General features: G+C 37.1%; 1 protein-coding gene across 1 annotated transcript in view; it reads left to right on the top strand.

Annotated features, from left to right (window-relative positions):
* The window catches only part of DPYD (dihydropyrimidine dehydrogenase), an 806,187-nt gene that overhangs the window by 179,424 nt on the left and 600,401 nt on the right, over positions 1-26,362 (top strand). Inside the window, exon 4 of the mRNA XM_067726990.1 lies at positions 11,047-11,134. Coding sequence (XP_067583091.1) covers positions 11,047-11,134 — 88 coding nt within the window. The remainder of the gene's footprint in view (positions 1-11,046; positions 11,135-26,362) is intronic.

Here is a 26,362-nt window from a genome sequence, read left to right as displayed (position 1 = left end):
CCATAAACATATATAAGTTCTATTACTTCCACTCAAATTCTTCATTTAAATTTCTTAAATTTAATGGTACTTGTGACAAACTGTGACAGCACTGTCAGTATTATAATGCATTTCACTAGAAGCGTAGTCAATGGAATTTTCCAGTATTACAAAAATATATATGATGTGCCCATAGCTTTTTATTTTGCTGTTTTTAGAGTTTAAATAATATTTAGCTGTAGGCAGCTAGTTTTGATGACAATGTTCAAGATGTTATTTCTGAACATTGTGTCCTTTGGCTTCTAGGCTAATTTTTTTCAAAATATTCTGATAATGATCAGACCATCATAACATTAGTTCATTTCCAAGCAGTGCTATTACCTGAAACCTTGGTCCACCTTAAGATATGAATTAAATTAAGCAGATTAAACATTTATATTCTTATCTGTTTTTCTCTCATATTCATTAATTTCCTGAAATTTCTGCATATTCTTCATGTGCGATGTCAGCATTGACTCTTAGGCATTAAACTCCCAAGTACTGAAATAGTGTCTAAGTCACTTCACACAAACCCTAGTGGGAAGTAATAGTAGTCTGGACAACATCTTTAACAGAACAATTTTGGTCTTAATTATTTTTTTGCCACAATATATAATGTTCCAAATGTTATAATTATAGTGACATTATTTTAGGCTAGTCATGATTACAGATGTTGAATATATTTTTAGTTTATCTATTTTGACTCATAGTTATATCTGTAGGATGTTTCTAATTGCTTTTATTTTGTCTATCTGGTATTTCTACTGAAAAGATTGATCTTAGTGATTTCTGTAGGTAATTTACATATAAGAAAATGCTTTGTAAAGAATAACATGATCTGTAAGTGTTATTGCTGGTTACCTGGTAAAGCAAATGAGGAATTTTGTTAGATTGCATTTGAAGCCAGCCATATATGGCATATATTGTATAATAATGACTATAACATATATGGTTTTCTTATATTATATCAGAAATGTTCTCAAGTTCTCTGGGGCTCCTGGCTCTCATTATGAGAAATACTGCAGAAATGAAATGATGATACCTACAGACTGGACTTTGGAGAAAGTCACACCTGGATAATAGTCCTGAATTCAGCTTTCACAACCTGTGAGGCAAGCCCTGACATCACCATACACTATTATGATTTTAGAATGAAGTAGAAGAGAAAATTGGGAATCCCAGGACTTTAGGAAATGTCTATTAACTTAATAATCACCAGGATCACAGAAATAAGCAATAAAATATTTCAAACCTAAATCAGAGAAGAAAATTTTGTGCCTTACTATCTTTAAAATGAGAATAACAACAGTATCTACCTTATCAGGTTCTTATAAAGATATAGTGAGTTAATATTTATGTCTACCTCACTGAGTGGTTATGAAGATTAAATGAGTTAATATTTATAAAACACATACAATAGTACTAGCATATAGCAACTTCTACACAAGTATTTATTAAATAAATTAAACCAAATATAAATATTTTTCACCGTACATGTATGTTATTTACATAAGTTTGAAAGTCAATTATTAAAATAAAATAATTTTTCCCAAACATTAAAAACAATAACTGGCATATACCCAAAGTTCTGGTTGTCTTTTTCAGCTAATTTAAAATGAATCTATTTTCAAGCAGACCAACAACAAAGACAAGGGACCCAACCATTTTCTCACTGGAGGAGGAAATAGTAGAGAAACCAGAAAATCAACTGTTATAGTCCAATGTGTTAATTACTTTGATAAAGAAATCCACAGGGTGCTCTGGGAGATCAGAATGGTAAGAACCAGGGGGCTTCATGAGAGACAGCTGAGATGAATTCTGCAGCACGTTTGAAGTGCGGCTCTTCAGGCAAGGGACGAGCCTGTTGGAATAGATAGAGGTTGAAAAATGACTTGACCTGCTCACAGAACTGCAGAGTTCTAGAGTGGGACAGGTGTTGCAGCTGGAGCTGGAGGAGTGCAATAGGCAGGGGCCAAGTTCAAAGGTCATTATATGCCAGTTCTCCCTTTACACAGGAGAATGTCATGATCGGATATGGGTTTTTAAAAAGATCACCAGGATTGTGTAAAACACTTGAAAAAATTTGTGCTGAATACAGTTTTCTTTTACTTGGGGTAATCAACATAGATTTAACTAAGTAAAAGGAATGAATATTTAAATTTAATTTAAAGTGTGTTTAAAAACTTTTACTTTTAAAAAAGGAGGAGTGACATTATTTTTATGAAGTTAAACTTTCAGATAAATTTGTGTGGGCTCCACACTTGAAACTGAATACTAGTTCCAACAGGAAGAAAATTCAGATATGGCATTTGCTCTCCAAATCTGTTCTTTCAGCACCTAAAGTATTGCAATCACTGTTGCACTTACAAAGAAAAAAAAAAAAACTGAACAAAAATCTCTTTTACATGAAGTAAGTCCAGTATATTTTTGAGTCAACGTCTTCCAAGTAAGTTTCAGTAAATTCTCTCCTTCGCCGGCACAGAACTTAGAACATGGTGGCTTTTTAATAAATGTATTCCTACATTCCTGCTGCACTTAGATAGCTGAGATTTGGATAAATTTAAATACTATTATTGGCAAATACTGTCTTATAATTTTAAGGCCAAATATTTTATTCAGCTGTTGTTTTAACTTAATTAATGACTCCCTCCAGCACTTGTGCTGTCACTCACTCACTCTTTTTTTTTTTTTTTGGCCAGACCTGACCCTTTGTTCTGTTAGCTTTGTGAACCACCAGCTACTCAGAAGTATACTTCATTGTGGTCTTCCTATTAAAACCTTCAACTAGCCCCTTGTAAAACTTAAAGAGGCTATGGGAGCATTGTGGGTTGGCTTTGGCCTTGTCAATTCAAATGACCAAAATGAAAATTACACAAGATAATGTGATTTTAGTTGCCAAACAACATCTAAGTCTTTTTTTTATTTTTCATATTACATGTTTTATTTACACATTGCAAAAAAATTCAAATAATATAACATTGTAAAAAGTAAAATCTATCCTAAATCTTAGTCTCCATGCACTTAAGTAGGTTTACATATTTACACAAATGTTCTTTTTTTCATGATCAATATATCCCACATATCTAGGAGTTGTATTTTATTTATAGATTAAACTGTTTGACTTTGTTTCTCTTTTACATGTTTATTAGAAATCAAAGATCTGTCAATATTACTATTATTATTATATTTTTTCTGAAATTGCCTGAAAAAAGTCATAAAATATAAAGCTTTTTCAGTTTTGGCATTTGCTGAAAATTTTGCTTTTAGAGCATCTATGACTAATATAAATTACCTGTTTGGATTGCCCTTCCTAAAGGGGCTTCATTGGAGTTAAGATAAACATACAACAGGTGTTCCAAAGTTTGAAAATATAATTTGCACAGCATATGGACATGCTACGAAAAATAATTTCTTCTTTCTAAGAAGCCTGGAAGGATTCTCAGTATAAATCAAAGAGTTTATGACACTACTGGGGAAATAGTCCAGGTGAAACAAGATTATTGAGTAGTAGGAAAGCTATAATAAAAACTGTCAGTACTGTCACCTAGTTCTCCCTAAGGTCTGTAAAGGATCAAAAGTGTATTGAGCATCATGTAACAGATGTCTAGAGTGTGAGGGGAACCACAATTGTGCTGAGCAGCAATATACTGGTTTGAAAAATAATTACCTATGGCTTGTTGTAGTTAAAAATGGTAGGCTAGACTATAAAATGTATTGTGAATCTTGGGTTTTTGAAAACGACTACATGCTAACTAAACGTGTAACTGATCTTTATTACGGATGTATGTCGTCACATGTATATAAATGTATTCAAATTAAAATGGTATGCAAAATATAGGTATTTTCTTATTTGCAAACAGTTACCTAAGGAAATATTTTATTTGTGCATAGATAGCATATTTTGTCAGGACAAAGTGCTACCCTACCCTGGAGGGTAAGAAATACTTTGTCACCATCTCACCGGGTGGCAGCAGTTGAAAAGGGGAGGGGAGAAATATGCCTTATACAGGCATTGAAAATACAGAAGTACTAGGAGATAATGTGTGGAGCAGGAATGAAGGAATGAAGGAAAGGCTGTAACCTACATTTGGCAAATAAACCTATTTTCTTTAGATTTTGGTATTGGTATTTAAATCTTGGCTTATTATTTAAAACTGCTATTTCTAGTATCTTAAAGTCCCAGTAGATTCTGAAAGCCTTAAGGACTGACCCCACTTCCTTTAATCATACTTGGTTCTCTTTTCATACCTAATTATTTCTGTCTTATGCATATATGCATGATGTGTGTTTATTTTCTTTCAACGACTTCTTGCAGTTTGTAATATATACAGATTCCATCACATTCTTCTTGTTCCACCTCTGTACAACAAAAACTTAAAGTCCCATTGGCTCTCATAAGAAAGAGAAAAATCTAAGTTTAAGAGCAGCATTCTTCAGATACTCATGATGATACTCTCTTTGTGTAGTAAAATAGGACGATATGTTTGTTTAAAATTTTAGGAGGTAATATGTACTAAAGTCTTATGGAAGTGTTTTATTTGCTTGCAGGACAAGATGTATGCAAATTTATGGCTTCTTAGGCTGTTGAGGTTTCTGTAGCACACACAGTTTTTTCAAAAGTAAGACTATGCTCAAAAAGTATCTTTCCAATAGAAGTGGCTACAGCTAAAGCTGTTTAAAGCTGTAATTGAATTAGCCTTCGAAACTGTGTAATATCATAAAACTCTAATGTTTTCATCTTGACTTGAGAAGCCTCTTGAGGAGATGATTAAGACTACCTTCCACTTTTTTTTTTTTTTCTTAAACTAAAATTGGACTCTAGGAGAGAGGATACTATAGCCTTTTTCTAGCTGTGACTTCTCAACTGCTTTTTTCTCAGTCTTCAAATTACTCTGGGAAGGAGGCACTAGTGTTGTCAAGAGATGAGGTCAGTAAAACATCACCTTTTAAAATTTTGAGTTGTCTTCATACCTGAATGGGCTAGATGGGTGTAAGATGGTAAATATGTTCCAGTAGTTCCTTCAGCTGCCTTGGCCACTGGTTTCATTATGCTTCTGGGAGATTTACAGAGGCTCAATATTCTCATCTATGAAGTGGAGATAAAAGTGATCTTATTAATTTTTAAGAATCAGTTATATATGAAGATCAAAAACGAGTATTATTTTTAACTTTAAGTTCCTTCATTTAACTCAAAATATGCAAAAAGTGTAAAATGCACATTTTTAGCTATTAGTATTTGAGACAAAACAATTTTTTGACACAGACTATAGACATATTGTAGAAAAGTTTTTAACTATGTTATATTCCTAGATTCATGATCATCCAACAAAATGTTTTGAGCATTGATTGTGTGAATTGTGTACTGTTCTAAATTTTGCTTCTTTTTTTTTTTTTTTTTTTCCGGTACGCGGGCCTCTCACTGTTGTGGCGTCTCCCGTTGCGGAGCACAGGCTCCGGAAACACAGGCTCAGCGGCCATGGCTCACGGGCCCAGCCGCTCTGCTGCATGTGGGATTCTCCCGGACCGGGGCACAAACCCGCGTCCCCTGCATCGGCAGACGGACTCTAAAACACTGCGCCACCAGGGAAGCCCTAAATTTTCCTTCTTTTGAACTATCTTGCAGCACCCACATGTGAATGGAAATTTCTAGTGGATAAATATCTTTACTTAAAGATTGTTTTGTTGTTAACCTATAAAATCAAATAAATATTAAAAGCCTTAAAACATGAACATCGTTGGTGGGGTTAAAAGGCAGAATGGTGCACAGGATAAAAAAATTCAGTTAGGGCTTTCCTGGTGGCACAGTGGTTGAGAGTCCGCCTGCCGATGCAGGGGACGTGGGTTCGTGCCCTGGTCTGGGAAGATACCACATGCCGCGGAGCGGATGGGCCCGTGAGTCATGGCCGCTGAGCCTGCGCGTCTGGAGCCTGTGCTCCGCGACGGGAGAGGCCACAGCAGTGGGAGGCCGGCATATCGCAAAAAAAAAAAAAAAATTCAGTTATTGTAAATGATGTTGCCATAGCTTTCCAGCCCAGTGGAATGTAGAAACTGGGCCAAGATGCATATTAGGAATATTCAAAGTTAGTTCCAAATACCCTTGAGCTAGTAAGAACCTGTGGTGTAATCAGAGAAGCAGAGTCAGAAAGTATATAGGAAAGGCTGTTAATGGAATACTGAGAGAAGCAGAGAGAATTATTGGAAGCTGAGAATGGCTCTTGTATATTTAATGCATCAGAACATTGGATTAGTCTCATCATACTTTAAAGATGCCAACCAGCTTTCTTGGGTCCTTTTATTATGACAGAATCTGGGTGCAAGTGATGTAAGCTGTGGAACTCAGATATATGTATGACACTTCTAACCTCCATTTCTTGACTCACACACCTTCCATTCAATCTGATACTCCATTCTGCCCAGTTTCAGTAGAAATGTTGCCAAGTTGGGGAAGGATATTAGACTATATATTTGCTTACACTGGTTATAATAGGGTGGAGAAGTTAGATCCTGTACCCACTGCTACACCTGAAGTAGTTAGACCTTTCCAGATAAAGGTACTGAATATCAAAGATCTGAGGAAATACAACATGAATATTAAGAAAATATTTAATTTTTTTAATGTAAATACTGACTTGCCCAGTTTGATTATATAAGCTAACATAGATAATACATAACCTGATGAAACAGTGCTGACTTGATTGAACCAAAGTCTAGCAAAAAACCCAAAGACAATGCAATGTGAGTTTTCAAGTCTTTCAAACAGATTTGTGTGATTTTTTTAAACTGAGAAAGAAATTAATTATTATTTAAACTCATGGATTAGAAAATTCTTCAACAAGCATATGTTACTATTCCAACTGCTATGTATGCTTAACAATAAAAGAAGCAGGCATCTGTTCTCAGATGTGTGAAGAATGAAATGCTTTAGTTCATTGCTCACTATAATGTTTTTTGGTGTCATACTGTGGAGTAAAATAGGCCAGCCTCTGGGCTTCCCTGGTGGTGCAGTGGTTGAAAGTCCACTTGCCGATGCGGGGGACATGGGTTCGTGCCCCAATCCGGGAAGATCCCACATGCCACGGAGCGGCTGGGCCCGTGAGCCATGGCCGCTGAGCCTGCGTGTCCGGAGCCTGTGCTCCGCAACGGGAGAGGCCACAGCAGTGAGAGGCCCGTGTATCGCAAAAAAAAAAAAAAAAAAGAACAAACTGTCCAGCCTCACTGATATTTGGGGAGAGGAATCATAGCTCTCTTTCCCTAGAGAAAGTTCCTGGATAAATATATCTTTAATAGTTTTTGTCCTTTAAGTAGCAGTACTAAAGTTTTCGTACATTTTTTATGGTGATGTTGAATCATGAAGGATTAACATTATTAAAGATTGTATATTTTGCTTTTAATGAAATCTGTAGTTATCCTCTCTATTAAATATAAAAATGAAAAAAGTTCATCATTGGTAAAAAATTAAGACTTTTTATTGCTTTAAAAATAATTTAACATACTCAGTATAAATGTAATTATTTGGGGATTAAAATATTACATAAATGTTTATCTGTATTAACTTTTGCCTCTTACAATGCATTTAAAAATAAACTGCACTATAAAAGAGTTACTTTGAAACATAAAAGGGGAATTAAATGACTGAGGATAAAAAACAAGTGTAATTTAAATGTTACTTCTAATGAAAAATTTATGTAGGACTGTGGTTTACAATAATTGTTGACATATTCCCCTAAGTACTGTGTCTGTGATTTTTCATGGTATCAATCATTTAAAGCAATTTAGGTAATACATTCTGACATGCATTTCTGTTATTTTATTTACACCATTTGCCTACATCATTGTAATGCAGTACCTTTCTGATTTGGTACAGTAAATGCACTCTGTAATATCTATTATGGCATGGTCAAAGGATAATTTATTGTCAAATAGAAAAATAGGTCAACACTAATGTCACTTGATGATCAATCCCCCCCAAGTTTAATAAAACATCTCCCCAGTATGCATTCCACTGCAGTGGTTGATATTTTATTAGGACTACCTGGCTATAGCAGTAGTGTAATTACTGAGCTGTCAGAGTGATAAGTGGGATTAATGGCAGCCTGATGCACTTTAGTCTGCAGAGCGCTTAGAGAATTGCAAGATGGTATTATTATCAGAGTCTGCCCATTCTGGCATATTCATGGCACCAAAGAAAAAAAGAATGCTACAATTCAGGTTTCCATTGCCCTGCCTCATTAACATTTGACATTTCCAACAGCTGTTATTTGTGAACTAGCTCAATAATAAAAGGAGAATTATTTGGTAAAGAGGCTTAATAACCACAACTAAAACTCCTTGTGTTGTCAGTGCTGTTAAGTGAATCTGTTTATGTTGAATATAAGATTTCTCTGGAAGAACAGAAAAATACACTTTGAATTAATTTGGCTCATTCATACCTGCTGACATTATAACTTTATTTTTTAATTGCCTTATTATTCAAGTTGCGTGTTAAAAAAAAGAAAAGCCGAAAGCTTGTGACTTCATTAGGGATAACCAGAATCCTCTATCTATTTATCTATATCTTTATCTATCATAACAAGTATTTCTGTTGCTTTATTCTTATGGAGTGGCAGATATTTAAAAAATTGTCAAAATGACTTTTTTACAAATCAGAAGACATTTAAGATTGCATATTATTTTATAGCTATTTTTATTTTAGCTATTTTATTTTACCACATAATAGGAAATCCTTTCAAACCACTGTTAATGTACAACATATTTATCCATGTGAAGATAACACATATAAGTATCACGTCGTTTCAACATCAAGGACCAAATAAACCATGCTTTTTGTTTTCTTTTTGGATTGTTGTCCTACTGATCATACTTCCAAGAAATTCTTTTTAAACTCAGTGACAGTGTTTTAGGGAAAAAAAACCCCATAAGTATAAGAAGATAGGAATTCAACTAAATTATAAATGTGAATCTAACAATGGCATTTAGTGAAATGATAGGGGAGAGGTTTAACGACTGCATTTCAGAGAGGACAATTGATTATGAAAAGCCTTCGGTACTCATTGTGTAAAATTTAATTTAGAGAGAAGGCTAAGGGCACAAACCAGAGAGAAGAGATCAGATTTAAAAACAAGATATTAATTAGGTACTGAGAAATTGGTTCAGACAATGAAGAGGACTCTCTGACTTATAAAAGAATGACAAGGAGACCGGTATTGTTTTCTTAAAGGAAATGAACCAACGTCTTTACACATGGAAGTGGATAGAAAATGAGCCAGCTAGTGACCTTTGTCACTGAGCAACGTGGGACTCATTCTCAGTGAAATTCTCAGAGAATTCTCGTCTTCTGACAGATGTGACAATGGTGTATGTTAAATTTCAGATCACCAGCTTAATTTTTCACTACTCCCACTTTCACTTTATGCCATACCAGATTCCATTAGTTCACCTACCCTCTCATGTTTTTTCTCTCCAGGCCTTGGCACGTACTGTTTTTATCCTTTGTCATTTTCTTGAGTGACCCTGCACTCCAAATCCCACCTTCATTTGCTTCCCTAATGCCCACTCATTCTTCAATCATCCCTTTAAGTGTTATTGTTCCCAATAAGCTTTGCCTGACTCTCTCCCTCCAGGACTACTGTTCCTCTTATATGCTCCCTTAGCATGCTGTTTTTACCCAAATTCACATTGACCACACTGACTACTACAAGTGCCTTTTATATGTCTGAACTTCCTCCAAACTGCAAGTTCCATGAGAGCAGGACCATGGTGGTCTTGTTCATCACTTTTATAACCTCATATCCCAGGTTCTGCCATGTAACAAGGGCTCATTAAATATTTATCAAATGAATACACAAATACGTATATGAATGTACAAATTAAAGACCATTCTAACCAGTGGTTTCAGTCCTAAGGTAGTAATTATAGAACTGTGATTCTCACTGTGTGGCTCCAACCATGTTTATCAGAATCACCTTAAAGGGGCTTTCCAAAATGCAGATTCCCAGACCAATAACTCAGACTCAGGAGGGGCTTCTCTGTGGAAATTATGACATTTATCAAGCTTCCCAGGTGGTTCTTAGGAACACTGAAGTTTGAACATGTCTCTGGTCATTTCCGCAGAAAGCAGATTCTGATATGAGATTAGTATGTGGGAAGTTTATTAGAAGATCCACACCTGTAACAAGAGTGAAGGAATCAGGATTGGACAGACATAGCTACGATAAAGGCTGCAGTAGATCCCTGCAGACCTATTCCCCAAGTGGGGGCAAGGAGACTGCGCCTCTACCTCCCCTCACTGACCTGTGATTGGAAACTGGCAGCAGCTAGAAAGGGGGCATGACCTTGGTTCAGCCTGTTCTCTTCACGTGAGGGCACAGCAGCTGGAGGAATAAATACTTCAGTCTGAAAGGGGGTAGATCTGGTCTATGCATTGAGGCATCTACTGCAAAGCCCAATTGTCATGTGAATAATGCGTAGGTTAAAAGACATCAGAAAATTGGAGGAGGGAGGGAGGGAGGGATGATGGCAGGGGAAGAAGAAGGCTGGGAGGAGAGGTGGGTGGAAAAGTGGGAGAGATGAATGGAGGAAGAAAGGAATTTACACGTGGTAAAAAGAGAGACTTTACCTTTGTGTTTGTATAATTGTGGTGTAAAAGGCATACAAAACTTTTATCATAAAAGACTCCATTCTCTAAGCATTATCAGTGTTGTGAGGGATCCAAGTAAGACTGATTTAGTAAATGGATGGATGAATGATGTATCTTAAATAAGTTTGGTCTTCTTGAACTCTAGGAGGAGCACCAAGAGAAAGGGCAGTTATTAGCCTCAGTGGTGCCATTTCATACACCTTAGGAGGTGTGCAAAAAGTGAAACACAAGTACTCTATGTTTATTGCTTAAAAAATTTTTGTATCTAAAAATAGTACAATTTTATTTGTTCTTAATAGACACTAACTCTGAATGGGTATAGGGTAGAGAATATATAGAATATTATCTCACTTACTTTATAGTTTCTTTAATTCAGTTATTTTATTCCCTAGATGCCTGAAATGTGCAGATGCCCCCTGTCAGAAGAGCTGTCCAACCAATCTAGATATTAAATCGTTCATCACAAGTATCTCAAACAAGGTAAATTTGGATTCAGTTCTGCAAATGAAAATTAATAACAGCCTTTGATCTTGTTCTCTATCTATTATGACCATGATTAAAGCATAAAGCTTGTCTTAGTAAATTGGGTTAAAGTATTAAAAATATGATTTCTATAGGCCTGTGAAAATGTGGCACATTTTATTAATTAGTCTCTCCCAGTTTGTGATATGATTATTGTGAAATGCGTATTCACTGTTTATTGTCTTAAAAATTAGTTCGTGTTGAAATTAGTCATTTTTTAATACAAAGCATTCACTGAATAGATTTGCTCTAGCTTAGGCGTGCTAAATGCTTATAGATAGGAATGTCATTGATTATCTGAACACATTCAAATTTGTGAAGTATTTTTGTGTTTTTGTTTTTTGCGGTACGTGGGCCTCTCACTGTTGTGGCCTCTCCCATTGCGGAGCACAGGCTCTGGACGCGCAGGCTCAGCGGCCATGGCTCACGGGCCTAACCGCTCCGCGGCATGTGGGATCTTCCTGGACCGGGGCACGAACCCGTGTCCCCTGCATCGGCAGGCGGACTCTCAACACTGCGCCCCCAGGGAAGTCCGTATCTTTGTTTTAAAATGTGCTTTGGTATTAACTCTGGCACACTGAAACAAATCAAGGGAATTTGTTTAAGATTTGGAATAATTCATAGAGACTGATAGAGTTGTAACCAAAAGCCCCCAACAATTAAAAAATAGAAAACAGACTTTTATGGGCATGAGTAGAAAAAAAAGGAATTTTGATCTTTCAGTTTTGTTTTTTTTTTAAGTCAATGTAAGGCTAAGCCTAATTTTTATTCACTAAGAGAATGGTTTATTGATTGAATAATTAATTAATAGTATCTTTTGTTTGTGAAAGGAGCATTACAATCTCTTAGCCAAGTATCTTATCTTTTAACTGAGCAAAAGCTGAAGTAATCTTCTCATAAGGATGTAGCGAATCCTTCCTTTCACAGGGTTTAAAACTTATGTTCTAAAATGCTGCAAAAATCCAGTAAAGTGCCCCTTCAACTACCAGGTACCTTTTAATATATAAAGATCATTTCTTAATATGTCAATGATTTAAAAAATATTGTAGGAGAAAAATTATAAATTTATATAGCTTTAGAATTTCAAAAGATTTAGAGGTTATTACTTAGGTATAGGACATGGTGTTAATCTACATGGTCAGTTTTTTTAGGATTTGAAGTCCAGGTTGAATTTTTAGATTGAACGCTTGTGAACCCAGGGAAAATTACTTATTTCTTTACCTTCATTTATGAAAGAAAGATAGCATCTGTCTTACAGGATTATGGTATAAACTAAATAATATTTGTATGTGAAAAAAATCTCTAATATGGTAATTATTCAACAAATATTTTGTTGATGTAGAATTATTAACTTCCTTATTCATTCAATATGGTAAATATTGTACAAGTGATTACTTTTTTTGTAGCCGGTGTTATTCATTGAACACCTACTATGTACCAAACACAGTGACAGGTACTGGGTAAGAAAGGGTCCCTGCTATGACCTTGCCTTTTGGAAATTCATAATCTGTAAGCAAAGCCAGATACGTTAAAAAACAAAGCAACACAAAAACCTAGCCATAATTCAATATGGTTAGTGCTGCAATCCATGCAGTTCAGGAAGAGTATTCAGCATATGAAAAAGCAGGAATATGGGTGTATACACGGCATATTTGGAGAAATATAATAAATTCAGTGTAGCTAAGATGAAGCCTAGATTACATGAACAAGAGTGATGAGAAAGAGACCAGACAATTAGGTTGGGATTAGGTCGTGAAAATATTTTAATTCTATGCTCAATATTTGAGACTTAATTCTGTAGATAGTAGGAAATCATCAATGATTTATGTTTGTTTTGTAAATAAGATGAAATCTGAAAAGAGATACTAACTTTGTAGTATCCCAAACATTTATCATCACAGGATCTCTGTCTTGTATGTGAGAATGAATAATTTATGTGAAATGTGTGCATGAAATCTCATTTATTTAATAACCTCATGAGAAAAGGAGTAAAACAAAATGTCCAAAATTTGAAGTAGAAAGTGTTTTGGCTAAAATTATATCTAAGGTAGTAGTACTCTTGGCTTCATGCATGAGGAGATACTAGAATTATGATCCATGCTAGCTAAATTTTCCTTATATATTCTATAATTCAGTAGTGATTTTGTGATTCTAATTAGTGTATAGCACATTCATTTAAGGTCTACAAAAGTTTATTAAAAAAAGACAAAATGGGAATAATGATATTCTTTGAAAAGTTTATAAAGTGTCTAAACAAGATTAAAATCATTTCTATTTTAGGAAAAAATGTTGTTTCATTAATTCTTTACTACCTGATGAAACATTGCACATTGCACATTGTATTTATTTAAACAGATTTCCGTATGAAGAGAAGATATTTGGAGGTATTTAATTGAAAATGTAATCTTTTGCAGACTTTTAAGGAACTCTGTTGTAAGTAGTATTTTGTTGAAGAATCATTGCACCAATCATGAAAGGTCAGAGATTCTTGTACTTTAAAGCCTGCAGCTTTTTAGCTATTTACCAGCTGTGTACAATGTAGGCTGTCCCACATTGCTCTGCCAGTGGACTTCAGATCAGGAGGGGGGTTCTTTCCAGGTTGAGAGGGTAATTGAATCACCCAACTCAATGAACCTTGTGCCTTTTTGAAAAAAGGATGTCACTTGTGTTGTATTGTGTTCGGTTTCTGTGATTCAGTGGAGTTTAGGCCAATACTTCCATTCTTTACTTTCTTACAAACTGGATTACAGCTCTAGTTTCCAAAGGTACACTCAATTCTGTCGTACCTCCTCAGTCAGTTTTTCTGCCTGTTCGTGCAGGCTGTTGTTTACAATTGTATCTCTCAGTCGGAAGTACACGTTTCAGATTAATCAAACTGTGAATACTAGGCTATATTTTTTGATAGTTTTCTTATTTTTTTCTTATTTTTTTTTTTTTTGGTGGTACGCGGGCCTCTCACTGTTGTGGCCTCTCCCGTTGCAGAGCACAGGCTCTGGACGCACAGGCTCAGCGGCCATGGCTCACAGGCCTAGCCGCTCTGCGGCATGTGGGGTCTTCCCGGACCGGGGCACAAACCCGTGTCCCCTGCATGAGCAGGGGGACTGTCCACCACTGCGCCACCAGGGAAGCCCAATAGTTTTCTTTTGAAAAAACAGTATGCATAAGGTCAGTCTATAAATTTATTGAAAAATTGCTAAAAAATGTTTCTTGTTTCATGATGCTTTATTTCAAATTTTCTTTCAAAATTTTATATTAAGTTGTAAAGCTTTGGTTTTTCCACAGATTTCCATATTTTACAGAATCTGTGTACTTAGATTTTGTGACTTTTATATCTAGATAGATAAATTTAATAATATACATTAGAAAAACAACTGACTAAATGACTGAATGTAAAATAAAAGACTCTTCTTTATCATAGATTCCTATTGAAAGTAACAAGAAGTCAGAGGAGCAACACAATTTAACCAGCAGAATTTATTGATAAATATTCTTGATAACAATATTTTTATTTAAATATGTTGTCTTGATATATGTGTGTGTGTGCATATGCACACACATGCACAAAGGTTACAAAGCAGAAGTGCAATCAATAGATTTAGTCCATCCTCCTTTTGGGTTTGCTTTTCAACTTCAATGGCTAAGTGGTTTATACCCTTATCAAATAAAATGTGGATCATTTTCAGAATAATTTTTTAAAATCGTAACTCTAATTACATTACACCCTTGTTCAAAAAGCTTCAGTGGCTCCCCATTGCCTAGAAACTAATGTCCCAATACATAACCTATTATGTAAACCAATTGGGCTTTCTCCACTATTACGAAAGAGAAGTAAGCAGATGAAAAAAAAGTATTAGGAAGTCCATAATTTATTACTGAGTAATTTAAAAGATATGAATATTTTGGATAAATAAAATGTAGTGATGAGATTTCAGGTTTTCTTTGGTACACAAGGCTAGTTCCCCCACTTTTATTGCCAGATGATAGTGTGAGCACCTCTATCCATCACAAGAAAACTGACAGAAATTTACCTACCTGCCATAAGATGATGTTCAAGGGAACACAGCTTTTAAAAAGTCTATGTGATGCACCAAGAGGACTGACAAGCCATTATCCTTCAGAGCTAAGTCTGCCATTTGGTTTAAATAAGTAGTTCTGAACTTGTCTGTCAGTTTCCCTTACAGTTGAGATGCCAATTTTTGAGTAATGTGAAAGATGTATTTTTTTTCTAGGACTGATTGTATTCTAAATTTTAAAACAAGCTAAATATTCTGGATCTGTGCCATTTGGGGACCTAATCTGAGTGGGTCTTGTGGCATAGACTAAGGTACTGTAATTCTAATTAGCCCTCCCTATCTCATAATGTAATAATTCTATCCTTTTAAAACTTGATCAGTAGTATTGTTAATGCTTGATTAGCCAATATTGGATTAGCTTTATTCAAATTTTTGCCTATTTTCTTCAGGTTTTTTTTCCACGTTGAGATTTCCATGGGAAATCAATTCACTTTTGCTTAGAATAAATACTTTAAATCTTTATTCAGTAAGGGTATGGTGTTGACCAACTCTTTTTGTTTCTGAAACTTTATACATTTATTAACTCTTGAAAAATAGTTTGACTATGTATAAAATTCTGGGTTGGCAGTTATTATTTTTTTTCACCTCTCAGACAATATCATTTTAGTCTTTGGTCATGCATTGGTGCTATTGGAAAGTCACCAGCAGCCTAGTTATTGCTCATTTGAGAGTCATAATATCTTTGGAGGGGAGTTGATTTAAAGATCTTTTTATCTTTAGTGTTCAGCAGTTTTACAGTGACTTATCTAAGTCTGGATTTCATTTTATTTATTTTGCATGGTTTTCCTTGTGATTCTTGAATCTGTGGATTGATGTCTTTCATCATTTGGGGGAATTTCTCATTGTCTTTCTCCTCTCTTTATGGAGCTCTCATTAGATATATGTTAAACATTCTTACTTTAGTCTCAATGACTCAATTTATTTTTTAAACTTTCATCTCTGTGTTTTGGGGGTTACATCTTAGATCATTTTCTTCAATTCTACTTTCAGGTTTACTAATACTTTCTTAACCAATTTCAAACATGTTGTTAAAATGGTCCACTGAGTTTTGAGTTACAATTTTATCTTTCATTTCTAGGAGTCCTTTTTTTTACATTAAAAAAAATCTGGTAGCTTTTTATTTATTTTTCAAGCCTGTCTTTAATTTTTTAAAACAGATAAAATTACTTAACTTTGTACTCTGAGAATCCCACTATCTAAAGTATTTGTGAGCCTGATTATATTGTCTGTGATGTCTACTGGCTCCACTCATAGTGTTTTGTTTCCCTGTGTGTTTAATATCTTTTTTTATTTTTATTTTTTTATTATTATTTTTTAATTCTGGTTGCTCATTTTCTTTGAGGCTTTATCTGTGGAAGTTCTTTGAGGACAGCAATGAAGACGTTTCTTTAGAAGGAATTTATATTTGCTATGTTCTCAAAGGACCTGAAAACGAAAGCCTTTTTCACCTGGTTTGATGAATGCCTTTAAGATGGTTCCACTTATTTCTCTGCTCACTGCCTTTTCATTTTTCAGTCCCTGGACATGAGAGCTCATGGATGTGTTCACAGTGACTTTTTATTTTTATTTATTTTTTTTATTTATATTATTTTTTTTAACATCTTTATTGGGGTATAATTGCTTTACAATGGTATGTTAGTTTCTGCTTTATAACAAAGTGAATCAGTTATACATATACATATGTTCCCATATCTCTTCCCTCTTGCGTCTCCCTCCCTCCCACCCTCCCTATCCCACCCCTCCAGGCTGTCACAAAGCACCGAGCCAATATCCCTGTGCCATGCGGCTGCTTCCCACTAGCTATCTACCTTACTACGTTTGTTAGTGTGTATATGTCCATGACTCTCTCTCGCCCCGTCACAGCTCACCCCTCCCCCTTCCCCTAACCTCAAGTCCGTTCTCTAGGAGGTCTGCGTCTTTATTCCTGCCTTACCCCTAGGTTCTTCATGACATTTTTTTTTTCTTAAATTCCATATATATGTGTTAGCATACGGTATTTGTCTTTTTCTTTCTGACTTACTTCACTGTGTATGACAGACTCTAGGTCTATCGACCTCATTACAAATAGCTCAATTTCGTTTCTTTTTATGGCTGAGTAATATTCCATTGTATATATGTGCCACATCTTCTTTATCCATTCATCCGATGATGGGCACTTAGGTTGTTTCCATCTCCGGGCTATTGTAAATAGAGCTGCAATGAACATTTTGGTACATGACTCTTTTTGAATTTCGGTTTTCTCAGGGTATATGCCCAGTAGTGGGATTGCTGGATCATATGGTAGTTCTATTTGTAGTTTTTTAAGGAACCTCCATACTGTTCTCCATAGTGGCTGAACCAATTCACATTCCGACCAGCAGTGCAAGAGGGTTCCCTTTTCTCCACACCCTCTCCAGCATTTATTGTTTCTAGATTTTTTGATGATGGCCATTCTGACTGGTGTGAGATGATATCTCATTGTAGTTTTGATTTGCATTTCTCTAATGATTAATGATGTTGAGCATTCTTTCATGTGTTTGTTGGCAGTCTGTATATCTTCTTTGGAGAAATGTCTATTTAGGTCTTCTGCCCATTTTTGGATTGGGTTGTTTGTTTTTTTGTTATTGAGCTGCATGAGCTGCTTGTAAATTTTGGAGATTAATCCTTTGTCAGTTGCTTCATTTGCAAATATTTTCTCCCATTCTGAGGGTTGTCTTTTGGTCTTGTTTATGGTTTCCTTTGCTGTGCAAAAGCTTTGAAGTTTCATTAGGTCCCATTTGTTTATTTTTGTTTTTATTTCCATTACTCTAGGAGGTGGGTCAGAAAGAATCTTGCTGTGATTTATGTCATAGAGTGTTCTGCCTATGTTTTCCTCTAAGAGTTTGATAGTTTCTGGCCTTATATTTAGGTCTTTAATCCATTTTGAGCTTATTTTTGTGTATGGTGTTAGGGAGTGATCTAATCTCATACTTTTACATGTACCTGTCCAGTTTTCCCAGCACCACTTATTGAAGAGGCTGTCCTTTCTCCACTGTACATTCCTGCCACCTTTATCAAAGATAAGGTGTCCATATGTGCATGGGTTTATCTCTGGGCTTTCTATCCTGTTCCATTGATCTATCTTTCTGTTTTTGTGCCAGTACCATACCGTCTTGATAACTGTAGCTTTGTAGTATAGTCTGAAGTCAGGGAGCCTGATTCCTCCAGTTCCTTTTTTTGTTCTCAAGAGTGCTTTGGCTATTCGGGGTCTTTTGTGTTTCCATACAAATTGTGAAATTTTTTGTTCTAGTTCTGTGAAAAATGCCAGTGGTAGTTTGATAGGGATTGCATTGAATCTATAGATTGCTTTGGGTACTAGAGTCATTTTCACAATGTTGATTCTTCCAATGAAAGAACATGGTATATGTCTCCATCTATTTGTATCATCTTTAATTTCTTTCATCAGTGTCTTATAATTTTCTGCATACAGGTCTTTTGTCTCCTTAGGTAGGTTTATTCCTAGATATTTTATTCTTTTTGTTGCAATGGTAAATGGGAGTGTTTTCTTGATTTCACTTTCAGATTTTTCATCATTAGTATATAGGAATGCCAGAGATTTCTGTGCATTAATTTTGTATCTTGCCACTTTACCAAATTCATTGATTAGCTCTAGTAGTTTTCTGGTAGCATCTTTAGGGTTCTCTATGTATAGGATCATGTCATCTGCAAACAGTGACAGCTTTACTTCTTCTTTTCCGATTTGGATTCCTTTTATTTCCTTCTCTTCTCTGATTGCTGTGGCTAAAACTTCCAAAACTATGTTGAATAGGAGTGGTGAGAGTGGGCACCCTTGTCTTGTTCCTGATCTTAGTGGAAATGGTTTCAGTTTTTCACCATTGAGGATGATGTTTGCTGTGGGCTTGTCGTATATGGCCTTTATTATGTTGAGGAAAGTTCCCTCTATGCCTACTTTCTGCAGGGTTTTTATCATAAATGGGTGTTGAATTTTGTCAAAAGCTTTCTCTGCATCTATTGAGATGATCATATGGTTTTTCTCCTTCAATTTGTTAATATGGTTTATCACATTGATAGATTTGCGTATATTGAAGAATCCTTGCATTCCTGGAATAAAGCCCACTTGATCATGGTGTATGATCCTTTTAATGTGCTGTTGGATTCTGTTTGCTAGTATTTTGTTGAGGATTTTTGCATCTATGTTCATCAGTGATATTGGTCTGTAGTTTTCTTTCTTTGTGACCTCCTTGCCTGGTTTTGGTATCAAGGTGATGGTGGCCTCGTAGAAGGAGTTTGGGAGTGTTCCTCCCTCTGCTATATTTTGGAAGAGTTTGAGAAGGATAGGTGTTAGCTCTTCTCTAAATGTTTGATAGAATTCGCCTGTGAAGCCATCTGGTCCTTGGCTTTTCTTTGTTGGAAGATTTTTAATCACAGTTTCAATTTCAGTGCTTGTGATTGGTCTGTTCATATTTTCTATTTCTTCCTGATTCAGTCTTGGCAGGTTGTGCATTTCTAAGAATTTGTCCATTTCTTCCAGATTGTCCATTTTATTGGCATAGAGTTGCTTGTAGTAATCTCTCATGATCTCTTTTATTTCTGCAGTGTCAGTTGTTACCTCTCCTTTTTCATTTCTAATTCTATTGATTTGAGTCTTCTCCCTTTTTTTCTTGATGAGTCTGGCTAGTGGTTTATCTATTTTGTTTATCTTCTCAAAGAACCAGCTTTTAGTTTTATTGATCTTTGCTATTGTTTCCTTCATTTGTTTTTCATTTATTTCTGAACTGATTTTTATGATTTCTTTCCTTCTGCTAGCTTTGGGGTTTTTTGTTCTTCTTTCTCTAATTGCTTGAGGTGCAAGGTTAGGTTGTTTATTCTATTTGTTTCCTGCTTCTTAAGGTGGGCTTGTATTGCTATAAACTTCCCCCTTAGAACTGCTTTTGCTGCATCCCACAGGTTTTGGGTCGTTGTGTCTCCATTGTCATTTGTTTCTAGGTATTTTTTCATTTCCTCTTTGATTTCTTCAGTGATCACTTCATTATTAAGTAGTGTATTGTTTAGCCTCCATGTGTTTGTATTTTTTACAGATCTTTTCCTGTAATTGATATCTAGTCTCATGGCGTTGTGGTCAGAAAAGATACTTGATACAATTTCAATTTTCTTAAATTTACCAAGGCTTGATTTGTGACCCAAGATATGATCTATCCTGGAGAATGTTCCATGAGCACTTGAGAAAAATGTGTATTCTGTTGTTTTTGGATGGAGTGTCCTATAAATATCAATTAAGTCCATCTTGTTTAATGTATCATTTAAAGCTTGTGTTTCCTTATTTATTTTCATTTTGGATGATCTGTCCATGGGTGAAAGTGGGGTGTTTAAGTCCCGTACTATGAATGTGTTACTGTCGATTTCCCCTTTTATGGCTGTTAGTATTTGCCTTATGTATTGAGGTGCTCCTATGTTGGGTGCATAAGTATTTACAATTGTTATATCTTCTTCTTGGATCGATCCCTTGATCATTATGTAGTGTCCTTCTTTGTCTCTTTTAATATTCCTTATTTTAAAGTCTATTTTGTCTGATATGAGAATTGCTACTCCAGCTTTCTTTTGGTTTCCATTTGCGTGGAATATCTTTTTCCATCCCCTTACTTTCAGTCTGTATGTGTCTCTAGGTCTGAAGTGGGTCTCTTGTAGACAGCATATATAAGGGTCTTGTTTTTGTATCCATTCAGCTAATCTGTGTCTTTTGGTAGGAGCATTTAGTCCATTTACATTTAAGGTAATTATCGATATGTATGTTCCTATTCCCATTTTCTAAATTGTTTTGGGTTCGTTATTATAGGTCTTTTCCTTCTCTTGTGTTTCTTGCCTAGAGAAGATCCTTTAGCATTTGTTGTAAAGCTGGTTTGGTGGTGCTGAACTTTCTCAGCTTTTGCTTGTCTGTAAAGGTTTTAATTTCTCCATCAAATCTGAATGAGATCCTTGCTGCGTAGAGTAGTCTTGGCTGCAGGTTTTTCTCCTCCATCACTTTAAGTATGTCCTGCCACTCCCTTCTGGCTTGTAGGGTTTCTGCTGAGAGATCAGCTGTTAACCTTATGGGGATTCCCTTATGTGTTATTTGTTGTTTTTCCCTTGCTGCTTTTAATATGCTTTCTTTGTATTTAATTTTTGACAGTTTGATTAATATGTGTCTTGGCGTATTTCTCCTTGTATTTATCCTGTATGGGACTCTCTGTGCTTCCTGGACTTGATTAACTATTTCCTTTCCCATATTAGGGAAGTTTTCAACTATAATCTCTTCAAATATTTTCTCAGTCCTTTTCTTTTTCTCTTCTTCTTCTGGAACCCCTATAATTCGAATGTTGGTGCGTTTAATGTTGTCCCAGAGGTGTCTGAGACTGTCCTCAGTTCTTTTCATTCTTTTTTCTTTATTCTGCTCTGCAGTAGTTATTTCCACTATTTTATCTTCCAGTTCACTTATCCGTTCTTCTGCCTCAGTTATTCTGCTATTGATCCCATCTAGAGTATTTTTAATTTCATTTATTGTGTTGTTCATCGTTGCTTGTTTCCTCTTTAGTTCTTCTAGGTCCTTGTTAACTGATTCTTGCATTTTGTCCATTCTATTGTCCATTCTATCTCCAAGATTTCAGATCAACCTTACTATCATTATTCTGAATTCTTTTTCAGGTAGACTGCCTATTTCCTCTTCATTTGTTAGGTCTGGTGCATTTTTATCTTGCTCCTTTATCTGCTGTGTGTTTTTCTGTTTTCTCATTTTGCTTATCTTACTGTGTTTGGGGTCTCCTTTTTGCAGGCTGCAGGTTCGTAGTTCCTCCTGTTTTTGATGTCTGTCTCCAGTGGCTAAGGTTGGTTCAGTGGGTTGTGTAGGCTTCCTGGTGGAGGGGACTAGTGCCTGTGTTGTGGTGGATGAGGCTGGATCTTGTCTCTCTAGTGGGCAGGTTCACGTCTGGTGGTGTGTTTTGGGGTGTCTGTGGCCTTATTATGATTTTAGGCAGCCTCTCTGCTAATGGGTGGGGTTGTGTTCCTGTTTTGCTAGTTGTTTGGCACAGGTTGTCCAGCACTGTGGCTTGCTGGTCGTTGAGTGAAGCTGGGTGCTGGTGTTAAGATGGAGGTCTCTGGGAGATGTTCGCCGTTCGATATTATGTGGAGCTGGAAGGTCTCTTGTGGACCAGTGTCCTGAAGTTGGCTCTCCTACCTCAGAGGCAGAGCCCTGACTCCTGGCTGGAGCACCAAGAGTCTTTCATCCACACGGCTCAGAATAAAAGGGAGAAAAAGTAGAGGGAATTAGTAGAAGTATGAGGAAAGAAAGAAGGAAAGGAGGGAAGGAAGGAGGGAAGGAAGGAAGGAAGGAAGGAAGAAAGAAAGAAAGAAAGAAGCAAAGAAGGAAAGAAGGCAAGAAGGAACGAAAGGAGGGAGGGAGGGAGGAAGGAAGGAAGGAGGGAAAGAAGGAAAAACAGAAAGAAAGAAGATACAGTAAAAATAAAATAAAGTATAATAAAGTTATTGAATTAAAAAATTCTTGTTTAGGAAAAAAAAGGGACGGATAGAACCTTAGGACAAATGTTGGAAGCAAAGCTATACAGACAAAATCTTACACAGAAGCGTACACATACACCCTCACTAAAAGAGGTAAAGGGGGAAAAATCATAAATCTTGCTGTCAGAGACCACCTCCTCAATTTGGGATGATTCGTTGCCTAAAGTAGGGAAGGAAGGAAGGAAAGAAAGAAAGAAAGAAAGAAAGAAAGAAAGAAAGAAAGAAAGGACGAAGGTAAAGTATAATAACGTTCTTAAAATTGATTAAGAAAAAAATTTTAAGAAAAAACCATGGACGGATAGAACCCTAGGATAAATGGTGGAAGCAAGACTATACAGACAAGATCTCACACAGAAGCATACACATACACATTCACAAAAAGAGGAATAGGGAAAAAAGTCATAGATCTTGCTCCCAAAGTCCACCTCCTTAATTTGGGATGATTGGCTGTCTATTCATGTATTCCACAGATGCAGGGTACATCAAGTTGATTGTGGAGCTTTAATCCGCTGCTTCTGAGGCTGCTGGGAGAGATTTCCCTTTCTCTTCTTTGTTCTCACAGCTCACAGGGGCTCAGCTTTGGATTTGGCCCTGCCTCTGCGTGTAGGTCGCTGGAGGGCGTCTGTTTTTTGCTCAGACAGGACGGGGTTAAAGGAGCCGCTGATTCGGGTGTTCTGGCGTACTGAGGCTGGCGGGGAGGGAGGGACACGGAATGCGGGGCGGGCCTGCTGCGGCAAAGTCCGGCGTGACCCTGCACCAGCCCGAGGCCCGCCGTGCGCTCTCCCGGGGAAGTCGTCCCCGGATCCCGGGAACCCGGCAGTGGCGGGCTGCACAGGCTCCGCGGGAGAGGGGCGTGGAGACCGACCCGCGCTCGCACACAGGCCCCTTGGTGGCGGCAGCAGCAGCCCCAACGTCTCCCGCCCGCCTCTGGAGTCCGCGTCCTCAGCCGCGGCTCGCGCCCGTCTCTGGGGTCCGCGCCCTCAGCCGCGGCTCGCGCCCGTCTCTGGGGTCCGCGCTTTCAGCCGCGGCTCGCGCCCGTCTCTGGCGTCCGCGCTTTCAGCCGCGGCTCGCGCCCGTCTCTGGGGTCCGCGCTTTCAGCCGCGGCTCGCGCCTGTCTCTGGGGTTCGCGCTTTTAGCCGCGGCTCGCGCCCGTCTCTGGGGTTCGCGCTTTTAGCCGCGGCTCGCGCCCGTCTCTGGAGTTCCTTTAAGCAGCGTTCTTAAACCCCTCTCCTCACGCACCAGGAAACAAAGAGGGAAGAAAAAGTCTCTTGCCTCTTCGGCAGGTGCAGACTTTTCCCCGGACTCCCTCCCGGCTAGCTGTGGTGCACTAACCGCTTCAGGCTATGTTCAAGCCGCCAACCCCAGTCCTCTCCCTGCGCTCCGGCCTCAGCTCGCAGCCCCGCCCGCCCCGGCTGGTGAGCAGACAAGCCTCTCGGGCTGGTGAGTGCCGGTCGGCACCGATCCTCTGTGCGGGAATCTCCCCGCTTTGCCTTCCGCACCAGTTGCTGTGCACTCCTCCGCGGCTTCGAAGCTCCCCCCTCCGCCTCCCGCAGTCTCCGCCCGCGAAGGGGCTTCCTAGTGTGTGGAAACTTTTCCTCCTTCACAGCTCCCTCCCACTGGTGCAGGTGCCGTCCCTATCCTTTTGTCTCTGTTTATTCTTTTTTTTCTTTTGCCCTACCCAGGTACGTGGGGAGTTTCTTGCCTTTTGGGAGGTCTGAGGTCTTCTGCCAGCCTTCAGTAGGTGTTCTGTAGGAGTTGTTCCACGTGTAGATGTATTTCTGGTGTATCTGTGGGGAGGAAGGTGATCTCCGCGTCTTACTCTTCCGCCATCTTCCTGCTCTCCCACCACAGTGACTTTTTAAAACATATTTTACCTATAATTTTAACTTTTTAAATTAGAAGAGTCATGGTAGATAACTATTTCTCAATACATGTGGAAAAGTGCTATAAATAAGATCTAGTGGGTAGTCTAGAATGATTGAAACCCACATTTTTATTAGTAAATACTGGAATAGTAATTGAGAAGACACATGGAAGAAACTGTTGAAAAATAAGACAAAAAGATTTGCCATCAGATATTGATACTCACTATAAAGCTACTATAGTTACGATAATATAGAGTTGGTATAGGAATGCACATTTCTGAAACTGATGAAAATCTGTAAATAGAACCAAGTAAGTAAGAGAACATAATATATAATGAAGAGGACATTTTAATTCAGTGGAAAATGATGAGTTCTTTGAAAAGTGGTTCTGATAAAATTTTTACTTTACTTTTAGATTCTTCATCAGGCCATCTAAGATAAATTTTAGGTGGACTAAATTTTTAAATATAAAAAGAAAAAGATTTAAGGATAATTTTGAACCTGTGAAATATGTGAGAGAAAATTTTACTACACACATTTAAAAATGTATTTTAAAATAAAATCTAACCAAACTTGAAACCAAGTGAACATTTTTTTTTGCTCTGCATGTTTAGGCTAAGTGGTAACTTCTCTGTTAAATCAGAGTTCCTAAAAATTTAAATGAAAAAAAATAACCTGACCCTGTGTATGCATGGGCAAAAGTTATAAACATTAAAGAAGAGGTCATGCAAATGATTAATGGCTATATTAGAGATGTCCTACTTCCATATTAGCCAGAAATATGTAAATCAAAGGGTGGGACACCAGTTTTCTCTCATCATATTTTTTTTTTTTGCGGTACACGGGCCTCTCACTGTTGTGGCCTCTCCCGTTGCGGAACACAGGCTCTGGACGTGCAGGCTCAGCGGCCATGGCTCACGGGCCTAGCTGCTCCGCGGCATGTGGGATCTTCCCCGACCAGAGCAAGAGCCCGTGTCTCCTGCATTGGCAGGTGGGCTCTCAACCACTGCGCCACCAGGGAAGCCCTCTCATCATATTTTTAAAGTTAAAATGTTAAATAACCTCCTATGCTATTTAGCAGAAAGGAAGCAAGAAGTCTCATACAGTAGTAATGTATTTGAAAATTTCAAATATATATACTGTTGTACTAGCAATGCTTTGCTATCTGTTCTTCCTAGAGAAATAAAAGTACGACCATTTAATGGCATATGTACAATAGTATTTATTATACCAATCATAGCATTGTTTGAGGTAGCAAAAACTTGAGACAATTATAGTGCCATCCATCATTAGGAAAATTGATAAATCTATTAGGTTATATTTACATTATGGAATGTTATGAGGCTATGCATTATTATTATATTTGTTGATCTAGAGAGATATCCCTATTGAATGAAAAAAGTAAGTTGCATATTAATATGAATAACATAACACTATCTTTAGAAAAAATTCTAATTTATATATAAGCTAAAAGTGGCATAGAAGGAAATAACTTAAACTTCAGATTCCTCAGTTGATTAAGGTTGAGGGCAGGGTAAAGAGGTTATTAACATTTTTCTTATAAATGTTCTTATTATTTTACTTCTACAATGAGCATGTATATTTTAAAAAATATTTATTTATTTTCTTTATTTTTTGGCTGTGTTGGGTCTTAGTTGCAGCATGCAGGATCTTTCGTTGCGGCACATGGGCTTCTCTCTAGTTGTGGCATATGGGTTTTC

This window comes from Pseudorca crassidens, chromosome 2, assembly GCF_039906515.1.
Source record: "Pseudorca crassidens isolate mPseCra1 chromosome 2, mPseCra1.hap1, whole genome shotgun sequence".
NCBI classification, from domain to species: Eukaryota; Metazoa; Chordata; class Mammalia; order Artiodactyla; family Delphinidae; genus Pseudorca; species Pseudorca crassidens.
The sequence above is the reverse complement of the archived record's forward strand: the minus strand, read 5'-3'. Positions and strand labels throughout refer to the sequence as shown.